Source organism: Diceros bicornis, chromosome 35 (genome assembly GCF_020826845.1).
Source record: "Diceros bicornis minor isolate mBicDic1 chromosome 35, mDicBic1.mat.cur, whole genome shotgun sequence".
Classification (NCBI taxonomy): Eukaryota; Metazoa; Chordata; class Mammalia; order Perissodactyla; family Rhinocerotidae; genus Diceros; species Diceros bicornis.
In genome coordinates, this window is record NC_080774.1 from 30,483,562 (window position 1) to 30,498,974 (window position 15,413).

The 15,413-nt window shown below is 41.2% G+C and overlaps 2 protein-coding genes across 9 annotated transcripts in view; both read right to left on the reverse strand.

Annotated features, from left to right (window-relative positions):
* LOC131398481 (bromodomain and WD repeat-containing protein 3-like) overlaps positions 1-9,193 on the reverse strand; it is a 30,109-nt gene extending 20,916 nt beyond the window's left edge. For all 8 annotated transcript variants that reach the window (XR_009216893.1, XR_009216894.1, XR_009216895.1 and 5 more), the window contains exon 1: positions 8,993-9,193. Coding sequence is in view for 2 of the 8 variants with exons in the window: in XM_058532047.1 (XP_058388030.1) it covers positions 8,993-9,182 (190 nt within the window). In the remaining 6 variants the exon portion in view is untranslated. The remainder of the gene's footprint in view (positions 1-8,992) is intronic.
* Positions 9,194-12,245: 3,052 nt separating this feature from the next.
* Positions 12,246-15,212, reverse strand: LOC131398675 (melanoma antigen preferentially expressed in tumors-like). The gene is made up of 3 exons (XM_058532302.1): positions 14,859-15,212; positions 13,822-14,412; positions 12,246-12,885 (listed from the first exon to the last, which is right to left on the reverse strand). The coding sequence occupies exons 1-3, from the start codon at positions 15,146-15,148 to the stop codon at positions 12,360-12,362; spliced, it is 1,407 nt and encodes a 468-aa protein (XP_058388285.1). The 5' UTR covers positions 15,149-15,212; the 3' UTR covers positions 12,246-12,359.
* Between the last annotated feature and the right edge of the window lie 201 nt (positions 15,213-15,413).

Below are 15,413 nucleotides of genomic sequence, written 5' to 3' on the forward strand. Positions count from 1 at the left end.
GTCCTGGGCCTCACACAGGACCGGGCTCCCAGCCCAGGAGAGACTTTATTCAGCGTTGTGGGGGCACGGTGGCACTATGCATCCAGACTCCAGGTGTCTTCTGAGAGTCACCCATTACTGACTTCTCTTCATAAAAACGAGGGGAAGCGGTGCTTTAAGTTGGTTTTATAAGATCAAAGTGCTTTTTGATTGACTGAATTCACAAGCCAGATCAGAGACTTTCTAGTTCAGGAAACAATTACCTGTGCATGTCCTCCCTTATTCACCAAGCCGCGTTTACTCCTAGCACACGAATTCACTCTGGACATCATCCTAAGCTTGGTGTGGCTAGTACCTGTCTCTCGTTTTCATAGTATCATCCCCTCCTTTCATGGTTCTACTTCCTGTTTCTTCTGCATCCTGTTCTGTGCTGTTTCCAGCTGCTCTCATTCTACACGGACCCTTTAGGAGAATGTGCTGACCTCAAGATGCTCCTGGTATCAAGGTGGTACGTAATGGCATCTAAAACCCGATTCAAAGTTCCATGCTATCCCATGATGTCACAGGGGCTGAGGCCTGTGTACATGGTGACCTACTTCACAACCCCCATAAACAGCCCATATTCCATAAAATGTAGGAGTTGGGTCATTATCAGATCAGGATAAGAAGAAACCTTAAAAATAACTCCATCGACCCAAATAGGATGGGCCTGCCCCCAGTATGTTTTTCTAGTAACGCTCTTAAGAGAGATTTTATGCATAAGTGAACAGTAGGTGCAGGAGTCAGGGGCACTACAAAAGGGCGATGGGGCTCACTGTCGAGTTGTCTGTCGTCAATGGTGCTGGCAGCAGGTCTTTGTAGACTTAACACTCCCAATGTATCACGTGTAGATGGTCACTTATAGATCAGGTCTTTAAAAAATGTTAAATTAATCCAGGCAGAGGGAGAAGTGCTTTCTAGAAACTGAATTCCATAGCACATGTTTGTGCGGGGGGTGCATCCAGGGACTGTTCAGAATGAGGAGGTTCCTGGAGTTAGGAGAGGGCCTGGGGGAACTCAACAGAGAAGTCTTCAGTGTGCAGCACTGCAGGGAGAAGGATTCTGAGATGATGAGGGAGAGAGACAGAATCCGAGGAGCCTGAACAGGGAAATCAGCTTTTCTGCTGCCTGAGACCTCAGCCAAAGTCACCCCTTCTGCCCTCTCCCCATCCTGGGCAGGCAGTGCCTGTAACAATGAACCCAGGAAAAGAAAAGAAGGCAGGAAAGGGAAAAGGGGAAACAGAGGAATAGAAAAATGGAGGGAACAAACAGAAGACAAATAATAAGATTCAAGAATGGGTGGTGTTTTCTGATACCACATGTGTGTGGGGTTTTTTTCTCTGACACCAAATACGTGTTTCTTCCACACCAACCAATTCTCTGACACTAACTGGATATCCAAAAATTCAATTCAGTAATGACATTATCTATCTGGAGTTACTATCAGATCCCACAAGTTAAAGAGTTCCACAAGATTGAGTCCACTTAAGATGCCAGCTACAAATGGGGTGCCCAGGCCACCCACACTTCTACCTGGCTGACTATAAATTTGGGGGTTCCCACAACCCCCTCAGGTTTGACAATGACTCACAGAATTCAGGAAAGTACATTACTTACAATTACTGGTTACAAGGATACAACTCAGTAACAGCCAAATGGAAGTGATGCATAGGACAAGGTATGGGGGTGGGCGGTACAGAGCTTCCATGCCCTCTCCAGGCATGCCACCCTACCAACACATGCCTCCCTACCAACGCATGCCACCCTACCAACGCATGCCACCTTACAAACACGTTAGTGTGTTCACCAACCCAGAAGCTCCCCAAACTTTTAGGGGCTTTTATGGAGGTCTCACTACATAGGCATGATTGATTAAATCATTGGCAATTGATGATTGAGCTCAATAATCTCTGACCCCTCTTCTCTCCCAGAAGGTCGAGGGTGGGGCTGAAAGTTTTAATCCTCTAACTGTATGGTTGGTTTTTCTGGCCACTGGTCCCCCACACCCCACCATGAGTCATCTCATTAGCAAAAAAAAAAAAAAAAAGGCAGTAAATTCCAAGGGTTTTAGGAGCTCTGTGCCAGGGACCAAGACAAAGACCAAATATTTTTTATTATACTACACAGACATAAATCTAACAATTTATTATGAAATTACATACCAATAATAACATTATACATTACACACATTATACATTATACATTACACACATTATACATTACACACCAATAATCACATTATATAACATTAATTATGTAATTATATTACATTATATGCCAATATTTACATTAAATACATTTGGTTTAAACACATAAATTAAGAGGCAGAAACTCAGAATGGATTAAAGACTTAAATATAAGACCTGAAACCATAAAAATCCTAGAAGAAAACATAGGCAGTACACTCTTTGACAATGGTCTTAGCAGTATCTTTTTGAGTACTATGTCTCCTCAGGCAAGGGAAACAAAAAGGAAAAATAAACAAATGGGACTACGTCAAACTAAAAAGCTTCTGCATGGCAAAGGTAACCATCAACAAAACGAAAAGAGAACCCACCAAGTGGGAGAAAATATTTGCAAATCATTTTTCTGACAAGAAGTTAATTCCCAAAATATATAAAGATCTCATACAATTCAACAAAAACAAAATGAACAACTCGATCAAACAAATGGGCAGAAGATATGAACAGACATTTTTCCAAAGAAGATATACAGATGGTCAAAAGACACATGAAAAGATGTTCAACATCACTAATTATTAGGGAAATGCTAATCAAAACTACAATGAGATAGCACCTCACACTCACCAGAATGGCTATGATTAAAAAGACAAGAAATAACAAGTGTTGGAGAGGATGTGGAGAAAAGGGAACCCTCATACACTGCTGGTGGGAATGCAAACTGGTGCAGCCACTATGGAAAACAGCATGGAGAGTTCTCAAAAAATTAAAAATAGAAATACCACATGATCCAGCTATTCCATTTCTGGATATTTATCCAAAGAACATGAAAACACTAATTCAAAAAGATATATGCACTCCTATGTTCATCACAGCATTATTCACAATAGCCAAGACATGGAAGCAACCCAAGTGCCCATCAATAAGTGAATGGATAAGGAACACATGGTATATATATATATATACACACAAAGTTATAAACCAATGTGATCTCAAAAAAACAAAAAGATACAGATATTCCATGAAAATGGAAATGAAAAGAAAGCTGAAGTTGCAATACTTGTATCAGAGAAAATAGACTTTAAAACAAAAACTGTAACAGGAGAAAAAGAAAGGCATTACATAATGATAAAGGAAACAATCCAACAAAAGGATATAACACTTGTAAATATCTATGCACCCAACATAGGAGCACCTAAATACATAAAGCAAATATTAACAAACATAAAAGGAGAAATTGACAGAAACACAATAATAGTAGGGGACTTTAACACCTCACTTACATCAGTGGATAGATCATCCAGACAGAAAATCAATAAGGAAACATTGGCCTTAAATGACCTATTACACCAGATGGACTTAATGGATATATACAGAAGATTCCATCCAAAAACAGCAGAATACACATCCTTTTAAATGCACATGGAACATTTTCCAGGACAGATCACAAAACAAGTCTCAATAAATTTAAGAAGATTAAAATCATATCAAGCATCTTTTCTGACCACAATAGTACGAAACTAGAAATCAATTATAAGAAGAAAACTAGAAAAAACCCACAAACACTTGGAGGCTAAACAACATGCTACTAAACAATCAATGGGTCAACAAAGAAATCAAAGACGAAGTAAAAAAAAATACTTTGAGACAAATGAAAAAGGAAACACAATGGTTCAAAATCTATGATGCAGTAAAAGCAGTTCTAAGAGGGAAGTTTATAGCAATACAGGCCTAACTCAAGAAACAAGAAAAATCTCAAATATCTAACCTTACACCTAAAGGAACTAGAAAAAGAAGAACCAACAAAGCCCAAAGTTAGTAGAAGGAAAGAAATAATAAAAAGTAGAGTGGAAATAAATGAAATAGAGACTAAGAAAACAATAGAGAAGATCAATGAAACTAAGAGCTGGGTCTTTGAAAAGATAAACAAAATTGATAAATCTTTAGGCAAACTCATCAAGAAAAAAGAAAGGGATCAAATAAAATCAGAAATGAAAGAGGAGAAGTTACAACTGACACCACAGAAATACAAAAGATCATAAGAGATTACTATGAGCAATTATATGCCAAAATTGGACAACCTAGAAGAAACAGATAAATTCCCAGAAACATACAATCTTCCAAGACTGAATCAGGATGAAATATAAAATCTGAACAGACCAATTATTAGTAATGAAACTGAATCAGTAATCAAAAAAACTCCCAACACACACAAGTCCAGGACCAGATGCCTTCATAGGCGAATTCTACCAAACATTTAAAGAAGAGTTAATATCCATCCTTCTCAAACCATTCCAAAAATTAAAGAGGAAGAATCACTCCCAAACTCATTCTACAAGGCCAGTATCACCCTGATACCAAAACCAGACAAAGACATTACAGAAAAAGAAAATTACAGGCCAATATCCTTGATGAACATAGATGCAAAAACCCTCATCAAAATATTAGCAAACCAAATTCAACAACACATTAAAAGGATCACACACCATGATCAAGTGGGATTTATTACAGGGATGTAAGGATGGTTCAATATTCACAAAGCAATCAATGTGATACACCACATTAACAAAATGAAGGATAAAAATCATATGATCATCTCAATAGATGCAGAAAAAGCATTTGACAAAATTCAACATCCATTTATGATAAAACCCTCAGCAAAGTGGGTATAGTGGGAACATTCCTCAACATAATAATGGCCAACATCATACTCAATGGTGAAAAGCTGAAAGCTTTTCCTCTAAGATCAGGAACAAGGCAAGGATGCCCACTCTCACCATTCTTATTCAACACAGTATTAGAAGTCCTAGCTACAGCAATCAGACAAGAAAAAGAAATAAAAGGCATCCAAATTGGAAAGGAAAAAGTAAAACTGTCACTACTTGCAGATGACATGACATTGTATATAAAAAACTCTAAAGACTCCACCAAAAAACTATTAGAGCTAATAAATGAGTTCAGTAAAGTTGCAGGATACAAAATAAATATACAGAAATCAGTTGTGTTTTTATACACTAACAATGAACTATCAGAAACAGAAATTAAGAAAAAAATTCCATTTACACTTACATCAAAAAGAATAAAATACCTAGGAATAAATTTAACCAAGGAGGTAAAAGACCTGTACACTAAAAACTATAAGACACTGATGAAAGAAATTGAAGATGACATAAATAAATGGAAAGATATACCATGCTCATGGATTGGAAGAATTAATATTGTTAAAATGTCCATACTACCCAAAGAAATCTACAGATTTAATGTATCCCTATTAAAATACCATGGCATTTTTCACAGAACCAGAACAAATAATCCTAAAACTTGTATGAAATCACAAAAGACCCTGACTAGCCAAAGCAATTTTGAGAAAGAAGAACAAAGCTGGTAGTATCACTCTGCCTGATTTTAAACTATACTGCAAAGCTATCAAAACAATATGGTACTGGCACAAAAACAGACACATAGATCAAAGGAACAGAATAGAGATCCCAGAAATAAACCCACACCTATATAGTCAATTAATCTACTACAAAGGAGGCAAGCATATACAATGGAGAAAAGACAGTCTCTTCAATAAGGCGTTGGGAAAACTAGACAGATACATGCAAAAGAATGAAACTTGACTACTTTCCTACACTATATACAAAAATAAGCTCAAAATGGATTAAAGACTTAAATGTAAGACCTGAAATCGTAAAACTCCTAGAAGAAAACATAGGTAGTAAACTCTTTGACATCAGTCTTAGCAATACTTTTACGGCTCTGTCTCTTGAGGCAAGGGCAACAAAAGCAAAAATAAACAAATGGGACTACATCAAATTAAAAAACTTTTTCATAGCAAAGGAAACCATCAACAAAATGAAAAGACAACCTACTGAATGGGAGAATATATTTTCAAATGATATATCCAATAAAGGGTTAATATCCAAAATATATAAAGAACTCATAGAACTCAATATCAGAACAACCAAACTGATTAAAAAATGGGCAAAGGACCTGAATAGACATTTTTCCAAAGAACACATACAGATGGCCAACAGACACATGAAAAGATGCTCAATATCACTAATCATCAGAGAAATGCAAATCAAAACCACAATGAGATACCACCTCACATCTGTCAGAATGGCCATTATCAAAAAGAGAACAAATAACAAGTGTTAACAAGGATGTGGAGAAAAGAGAATCCTCATGCACTGTTGGTGAGAATGTAAATTGGTACAATCACTATGGAGCTTCCTCAAAAAATTAAAAATAAAACTGCCATATGATCTAGCAATTCTCCTTCTGGGTATTTATCCAAAGAAAACAAAAAAACGAATTTGACGGGTTTGGATCCCGGGCGTGCACAGACGCACCGCTTCTCCGGCCGTGCTGAGGCTGCGTCCCACATACAGCAACTAGAAGGATGTGCAACTATGACATACAACTATCTGCTGGGGCTTTGGGGGAAAAATAAATAAATTATTAAAAAAAAATCCTCAAAAAACTAATTTGAAAAGATATATGCACCCATATGTTCACTGCAGTATTATTTACAATAGCCAAGATAACGTAAGCAACCTAAGTGTCCATCAGTAGATGAATGGATAAAGAAGATGTGGCATATATACAATGGAACATTACTCAGTCATAAAAAAGAATTAAATCTTGTCATTTGTGACAACATGGATGGATCTACAGCATATTATGCTAAGTGAAATAAGTCAGAGAAAGATGAATACCATATGATTTCACTTATATGTGGAACATAAAAAACCCAAAACAAAATAAAATAGAAACAGACTCACAGATATAGAGAACAAATTGGTGGTTGCCAGAGGGGAGGAGAGTGGGGGGAAGTACCAACTTGAAGTCATAAAATAAATAAATCATAGGGATGTAATGTACAGCATAGGGAATATAGTCAACAATACTGTAATAACTGTATGGTGACAGATGGCTGCTAGTTTTTTTTTTTTCCAAGAGACTAGGAATATAAATTCATTTTATTAACATGTGAGAAAGAAGAAAGCCTCTCAAAAAATTAAACAGAAACCAACATTGGTGCCCCTCTTTTTACTGGAGAAAACAAAATGATACACCTAAAAGGATTAGACATTCCTGTAATTTGACCAGATGCCATTAGCCACTTCATTTAAAAAATATAAATATAACATTACCAAGAGTCTCCAAGTTAAGAAAAAAAAGCAATCTTCAGTGGGGTTTTTACTAGATAAAAAGATGGGTTTGTAAAATCTGTCCAATTCTTAAAAATGGAATATTATAATCTTTATGATAATTTTTTCAAATAATAAGGGAGACATGGAATCCACTTAAGATTTTATCAAATATTTACAACTTAAAAATTAATTTAAATATTGCAGTTATTGAATCTTAGCATTTGCTTCAAACTCCATGCATTTTAGTCAAGTATTTAATGCAACTAGCGTTAAGTCACTACTTGAAAACTAACAAAGTATAGAAATGAATACACCAACTTTCTATTAAATTTACTAAACCTAAGTACCCTTGCTTACTTTAACAGCTGTGAGCACTTATTAACAACCTATATTAAATCACAAGAGATTTAGACGCAAAAGTTAGATTTTCTATACCCAAAGGAAACACAAACCATCAAAATCACCTCATGCCTTCACCTCACAGAAGACATTCAATTCTAAGCTAACTGAAACTTCCTAGTCGTTTCAGAAGCCCTTATGAAGTAACATTAGTCATTATAACTATCTTAAAACATCAGCTGCAAATACGTCTGAGAAAAACCAATGCACTGCATAGATTTCCAAGGCTTGATTCGCCCCGGTGTGACTGCTTAACTGTTCCCCACACATATTCATAAAAACAATCTAAATCAGTTTAGGAGGAGAAAAGAAAATGGAAAATGTAACCCCCGAATACAAATACCTTACTTTTCCATTCACAAGATTTATGCAATAGGTCCACTTTCAGAAGTCAATTTTTAAAAATTACTAAAATATTCACTTTGAAAAATCCACAAAATTAACCATTAGGTACTTTTCAAGCTTCTGAACAAAATACAGTCCAACATAAACCAAAAAGCTTTTACTTGCCAAGTTCCCTTCCAACACTGAATATGGGTAAAAATCAAAACTCTTCAGCGGCCTACAACAGCTTTTAATTGAACGAGAGGCGTTAACAGGAGAATTAGCAAAACGAGAAAAAGCCTGTTAAACTTCCGACTTCAGTCTTTCTGCTTCCGCGAAAATGCGTAAATAAGAGACGTGCCGCCGGCCAACCATCACACATCGGAACCCCTCCAACAAAAAACCCAGCTCGGAATTTAAGGAAAGCTAAGGAAGCGAGAGAAGAAAAAAGAACGTCCCGCCACGGTTCCGCCGCGGCTGAACTGGCTGCCTGTGAAATGCTAACACCACTCGGCGCAGCCCGGCCCCAGCCATTGTGCGCGCCGAGACAGCCGCGCCCCCCGCGCAGCGCCCGGCGAGCAGCACGGAGCAGCGGGCGCGCCTCCCGCGCCTCCCGCGCCGGACCCTCCTCCTGCGGCCTTCACTGCACAACACTCATGACGTATCTTTATTTCTAGCACATTAACAAAATATCGCAAATAAATTGTCGGCAGCCCCTGCGGCCCCGGGGTGCGGGTCCCCCTGGCCGCCGCCCCCCGTGGCCCCCCGCCGGCCTCCCAACCCTCCCCGTGGCCTTTGAAGCTTTCACGTTCCTGGGCCAAGTTTTTGTCTCTGTAAAAAATTGTGGGAAATTCAATTTTTATTCCACTCGGGGAAAAGCTTCTTTGCTCTGCGCCGTGAATGTCTCACCAGATTCTGGTAGGTCCTGGGATGCTCCTTCCCGGCCCAGTCGGTGTGGTGGAGCAGCAGCTCCTTCTCGGGCCACCTCCCGGATCAGCACCTGGGCCTCCGGCTGACAGGGTCCATCTTCCAGGAACTGGGCGATGAGGAAGTAGAGCTCTGATCGCAGCTCCGAGAGGCCTGTCCTCTCACAAGACATGTTTATGGGTCACTTCCGGGCCGCTGGCGGGGACACCCCGCCACGGAGGGAAAGCGGGAATGGTGCCACCGCCTGGCCTATAGCTGTCACTGTGTGTTCCAGAGGGCTGCTAGTTTTATCAGTGTGGTCATTTTGTAATGTATATAAATGTTTTTGTTTGTTTGTTTTGTTTTTTTTTTTTTGTGAGGAAGATCAGCCCTGAGCTAACATCCATGCTAATCCTCTTTTAGCTGAGGAAGACCAGCTCTGAGCTAACATCTATTGCCAATCCTCCTCCTTTTTTTCCCCAAAGCCCCAGTAGATAGTTGTATGTCATAGTTGCACATCCTTCTAGTTGCTGTATGTGGGACGCAGCCTCAGCTTGGCCAGAGAAGCCGTGGGTCGGTGCAGGCCCCAGCCGCCAGTAGCGGAGCCCGCACACTTAACCGCTAAGCCACCAGGCCGGCCCTATATAAATGCTGAATCACTATGTCGTACACCTGAAACTAATACAATATTGTATGTCAACTATACTTCAATTAAAAAAATTATTAATTAAAGCAAAAGAAAAAAGATGTCCATACTACTGAAAGTGACGTACAGATTCAATGCAATTCCTATCAAAATCCTAATGGCAGCTTTTACAGAAATAGAAAAATAGAAATAGAATTCATAGGGAACGACAAAAGACCCTGAATAGCCAAAGCAATCTTGAGTGAGAACAACAAAGCTGGAGACATCACATTTTCTGACTTGAAATTATGTTACATAGCAATGAAAACAACATAAGAACAGACATATAAGCCAATTGAACAGAATAGAGAACCCAGAAATAAACTAACGTATTTATGGCCAACTGAGCTTCTGCAAGGGAGCCAAGAACACACAATGGGGAAAGGACAGTCTCTTCAACAAATGGTGTTGGGAAAACTGAATATCCACATGCAAAAGAATGAAATTGTACCCATATCTCATACCATACACAAATATCAACTCAGAATGGGTTAAAGAATTAAACATTAGACCTGCAACTATAAAACTCCTAGAAGAAGACAGCAAAAAATCTTCTTGACATTGGTCTTGACAATAACTTTTTGGATATGATACCAAAAGCACAGGCAACAAAAGCAAAAATAGACAATTGGGACTACATGAAACTAAAAAGATTCTGCATATCAAAGGAAACAACAAAATGAAAAGGCAATCCACAAAATGGAAAAAATATTTGCAAACCATGTATTCAATAAGGCATTAATATCCAAAATATATAAGGAATGCAAATTACTAAAAATGTAAATAACTCGATTAAAAAATGGGCAAAAGATCTAAATAGACACTTCTCAAAAGAACATATTCAAATGGCTAACAGGTATATGAAAAGATGCTCAACATCTCTCATTATCAGGGAAATGCAAATCAAAACTATAATGAGGTATCACTGTTAGCTTGGGTATTATCAAAAGACAAAAGATAACTAGTGTTGGTGAAGATGTGGAAAAAGGGAACCGTTGTACATGGCTGGTGGGAATATAAATTAGTACAACTGTTATGGAAAACAGTACGGAGGTTCCTCAAAAAATTAAAAATAGAACTACCATATGATCCAGTAATCCTATTGCTGTGTATGCATCCAAAAGAATTGAAAACAGGATAGCAAAGAGATATCTGAACTCCCTTGTTCATTGCAGCATTATTCAAGATATGGAAATAACCTAAATGGCTGTTGGTGGATGAATGGATAAAGAAAATGTAATATTCTTTATCCATTCATCTGTCAATGGACATTTATATATACAGTCATGTGCCACATAAGATGTTTTGTTCAATGACAGACTGCATATATGATGGTGGTCCCATAAGATTAGTTCCATATAGCCTAGGTGTGTAGTAGGCTATACCATCTAGGTTTGCGAAGTACACTCTATGATGTCCACACAACGACAAAATTGCCTAACGATGTATTTCTCAAAATGTATCCCCATCGTTAAATGATGCATGACTGTATTTACATAGTATTTACATTGTATTAGGTATTATATGTAATCTAGAGATGATTTAAAGTATATGTGTGCAGGTAGGTTATATGCAAATACTACACTTTTTTATATAAAGAGACTTGAGTATCCGTGGATTTTGGTGTCTGAGGAGGGTCCTGGTACCAGTCCCCCGCAGATACTGAGGGATGACTGTATTGGGATTTTATGGAGGCTCTCTCACGTAGGCATAATCAATTATTAACTCTGTTTCTAGCCCCTCTCCCCTCTCTGGAGGATGAGGGGTGGGGCTGAAAATTCCACTTCTAATCATGGCTTGGTCTTTCAGGTGACCAGCCCCCATGCAGGAGCCCACCTAGAGTTGCCTCATTAGAACAAAAGATGCTCCCAGTGTTCTTTTCACTTAGAAATGTACAAGGGTCTTAGTAGCCCTGTGTTAGGGATGGGGTTAAAGACCAAATGTTAGAACAAGAGATGCTCCTAGTGTTCTCAAAACTTGGAAATTACAAATGTTTTGGGAGCTCTGTGCAGGAACTTGGGCAGAGACCAATATATGTTTCCTGTTCTCTCACAGCCACCCACCCCCAAGTCCCACAGCCCCCGTTATACAGGCGTGCTGTGTTCTCACAGTGCTCCTCCGAAATCAGTTTTCTTTTTGGTTTGCTGACTTGTTTACTGGTCTCCATGCCCCTCCAAAGCTAAGTTCTTTGAAAGCAGAAACCTTGAATGTTTACCTCTGTATTTCCCAGTGAGAGCAGTTTCTGAGCAAAGCAGGAAGTCAACAAACAGTTGTTGAATAAATGAGTGAACTGTGCTGAGCATCTGACTTATCTATTCCCTTGATTAACATTTCACTTATCCACTTTATAAATGAGTGTTTTGAGAAGAAATTCACCCAACTGCTTGTTGTTCAAAGTGGGAAGCAAAATGAAAGAGAAACTGGTAAACAGACCAGAAGGACAAGTGCTGGAGAGGTTTTCTTTTCACCCCCAGCATTAGAACAACACTAGTGCCTGTCGATTTCATGAATAATTGAGCCCCAACTCTATCCAGAAATAGCAGTCACCACTAGAGTGTTCGCTGTGCTGTTTCTTGTTTTGATAGTTTTCTTTAAAGCCACACCCGTTCAGGAAATCCACTGCCACAGCTCCAAGACCTGCTGCTGCCCCTCTTCCCCATCAGGTCAGCTGTGCATTTTCATAAGTCACGCCATCAAGGTAGAATTAGTCAACTCCATGTCGGCCCGCTGTAGTGCTTGCAACATTTCCTGCAATTTGGTGTGTACTCGGGCAAGTTCCACTCTGTTGAGGTTCCGCCACCTGTATTCGTCCAAGTACACAATGCATTCAGCAGGGACAGGGTACTGCACACGCTTCAGCTCCTTCAGCCCCGCTAAATGCTGAAGCATGTTCATGATGCCTGACATGGAGATGACGTTGTCGTAGAACACGAAGGAATGGAGGCGGGAGCAGCAGCACAGGGCAGGCAGGAGGGCTCGGAGCTGGGCTTCCTTCAACCGGCAGCTTCTCAAGTTGAGGTGCTGCAGGGTGCCTGAGACCTCACTGAGCAGAACCTCTAGGGGCCCAGGAACCGTCTGGGACAGGTTATTGCTACACAGGACCAACTCCTTCAGGCGGGTGGCATGAATGCTCTGGGACAAGTAGGTGATGTCATTCTCGGTAAGCCTACATCCATTAATCACCAGAGTCTCCAATGGTTTTTGCAGGCCACTGTGGAGACACAGAAAGACACAGTTACTTCTTGGAAATTGGGGTGGAGTACTAGAGACATGTGGGAAAGGTCCAGAAATCTAGCCTGAGAAATTTGCACTGCCTCTACCTCAGTCTAGATGCAAATAGTGGGAGCCAGTCTTCTGTACTTGTTAAGAACACAGAGCTTGGAGCCAAACATGCTCCCATTCCCAACAGGACCTCTCCCTCCCATTTTCAGAGCATGGCATCAGGCACACTGACCTCTCTTAGCCTCAGCTTCCTAATGAGCCATGTAAATGCAATTATCACTCATGGTCCCTAAGTTGTTGTAGGAATTAACGAAATTTAGATATAGCTCCTGCACATGCTAAGGGCTAGGTTTTTAGGGGTTAGGTTTAGGAAGGTGGTTCCCCATGCTTCTATTAACCCAAAGACCAGGCCCCAGGAGAACAGCTCCCTATTCCAGGGCAAGCCACAGAGAAGTCTGTGAGAATAAATGAGGGGAATGAGTTGACCAAATAAACTGGGCTTAGATGTTGTGAGGGCAATTACCTTCCTCAAATACTACCCTCTCAACTTAACATCCTTATTCACCCTGCTCTGTGTAAGCTCTTATAAGCTGTGGGAAGACAAGACCCTGTCTGATTTTTTTCAGGGTTTTATACCCATTCTTAGCTCTACGCTTGGCATGGACTAAGTGCTTGAATGAATGAATGAGCAAATGAATGAGTGGATGAGATGCCAATCTCAGACATGTATCTTTCTCTTCTATAAGAGCCAACATCCGTTGGTTGGCCCAGGACCTCAGCCTTGGAGTCTAAGTCCATCAGTGCCTCTGCAGGAACTCATGGAAGGGGCAGTCCAGGCTTGTCTCTGCTCTGACAGAGCAATGCTTAGAGGAGTGTTCAGGGATCTTGGCCTTTGTACCTTCAGAGGGACTTTCCACACACTCACCTGAGCATCTTATGTAGCTGGCCCGAGAGACAGCCGAAGATGAGATGGAGCTTCTGGAGGTGGCCCAGTGGACTCAGCAGGGAGAAACAGTCAGCAGGGAAATCCCAGGGGATGTCGCTCATGATGAGTTTGCCCAGGCTGCTCATCTGCCCCACCTGGGTGAAGAACTGGATTAGGTCTGACTGGAAGCAGAAGCTACTCCTGTGATGAAGCCTCACCTCTCGGACAGCCTCCAGCTCCAGCATTCCCAGGATCTCTACGAGGCTGCGGAATGGCACTTGGTCAATGACCAGTGTTCGACAGCGGAGGCGTAGACAGCCATGGCTGTTCTCAACTCTCTGCAATATGTATGATGGGAACCCCGACAGGTGGAAGAAACCGAACAAACCACCTAAGAAAAGGTCTGTGTATATTTCCACAGGTTCTCGGTCACTCTGAGGCTGTTCTCTAGAACTGGGCATGAGCTGGTCTGCGTCTGGCTCTTCCAGCATGTGCGTGATGACAAAGGGTGCAGGAGAGGTCTCAGAGCATTCCTCCCAGTTGGAGTGCTCAAAGTCATGGGTAAAATCCAGCACCTTTAGCTTCGATCTCCTGTGGGGAATGAAGAAGAGGGCTGAGATTGTGACTTTCAGGATACATAGCAGGGCTGGTATGAGACTGGCAGCAGCAGACCCTGGGAAGTGGCCTCTATGCCAGCCAGCAGCCCTGGCCACCGCCGTCTGCCAAGCCTTTTAAGTGCGCTCTTTCATCCTCATCCACCCTCAGATCCTCCTCTGTCCCCATCTCTTATACAGTCCAGGGATACCACCTGGGAACCTAACCACATCCTCAACCACCTCAGCAGCATGATCAGCTCTGAACTACATCAGGTCTTTCCTCTTGGAGGGACTTGAAACAATCAATGGCCTCAAGGCCTCCCACTGATTGATGATGTACACCAGGAGATTCTGGCACATCCCTGGGCCCCATATCCCTGAATCCAGCTCCCTCCTCCTCAACTCACTGTGCCCCTGCCAGCACCCCATCTCTACAGTTACCTGGGGCAAGCAGTGTTGGTAGGAACCAATTCCAGCCCATCTAGTACAGCTTCCAACAGGTTTTGAGTTATTGACTGATCCCTTAATGATCCCAGACGGAGGCAGGGGAAAGGCCAGGTCTGCACCATTGCTGTCACGGTCTTTGTGTGTCCCCCTTCAAAGGCCACAGCAGACAGTGTTGGGAAGAGGCCCACAGGGAGCTCTTCTAGGGCACATATGGCTGAGTCTTCATCATTCAGCAGGCTCTGTGCTGCAAGATCCAAGAGACTGAGAGGGTCTTGTCTGCTCATCTCCAAGGACCTGGCACGAGGTAGGGGAAAATCCTGAGTGGATTTTCACAGTGTGCAGCTTCTTCTGTTGGGCCAGGATAACCCAGGCCTTAGCCACTTGTCACAGCAGGCAGTGAGACCCCAGGTTGTCCCCCACCCCTCCTGCATCCTTCAATTTCTAGTCATAAATCTCCAGCTCTTTCTCTGCTAGTGTCAGTCCAGTGTTCCTGACCTTGACACAAGCTGGCTGAAATGAGAATAATTAGGGTTTTCTCCGTCCCTCCTT

Excerpts from the sequence above, each read along its gene's own strand:
- LOC131398675 (XM_058532302.1), bottom strand. The coding sequence starts at position 15,148 with ATGAGCAGACAAGACCCTCTCAGTCTCTTGGATCTTGCAGCACAGAGC. Across the intron at positions 14,413-14,858 it reads ACCAACACTGCTTGCCCCAG|GAGATCGAAGCTAAAGGTGC; the intron begins GTAACTGTAGAG and ends CATTCCCCACAG. Across the intron at positions 12,886-13,821 it reads CAGCTACATAAGATGCTCAG|TGGCCTGCAAAAACCATTGG; the intron begins GTGAGTGTGTGG and ends GTGTCTCCACAG.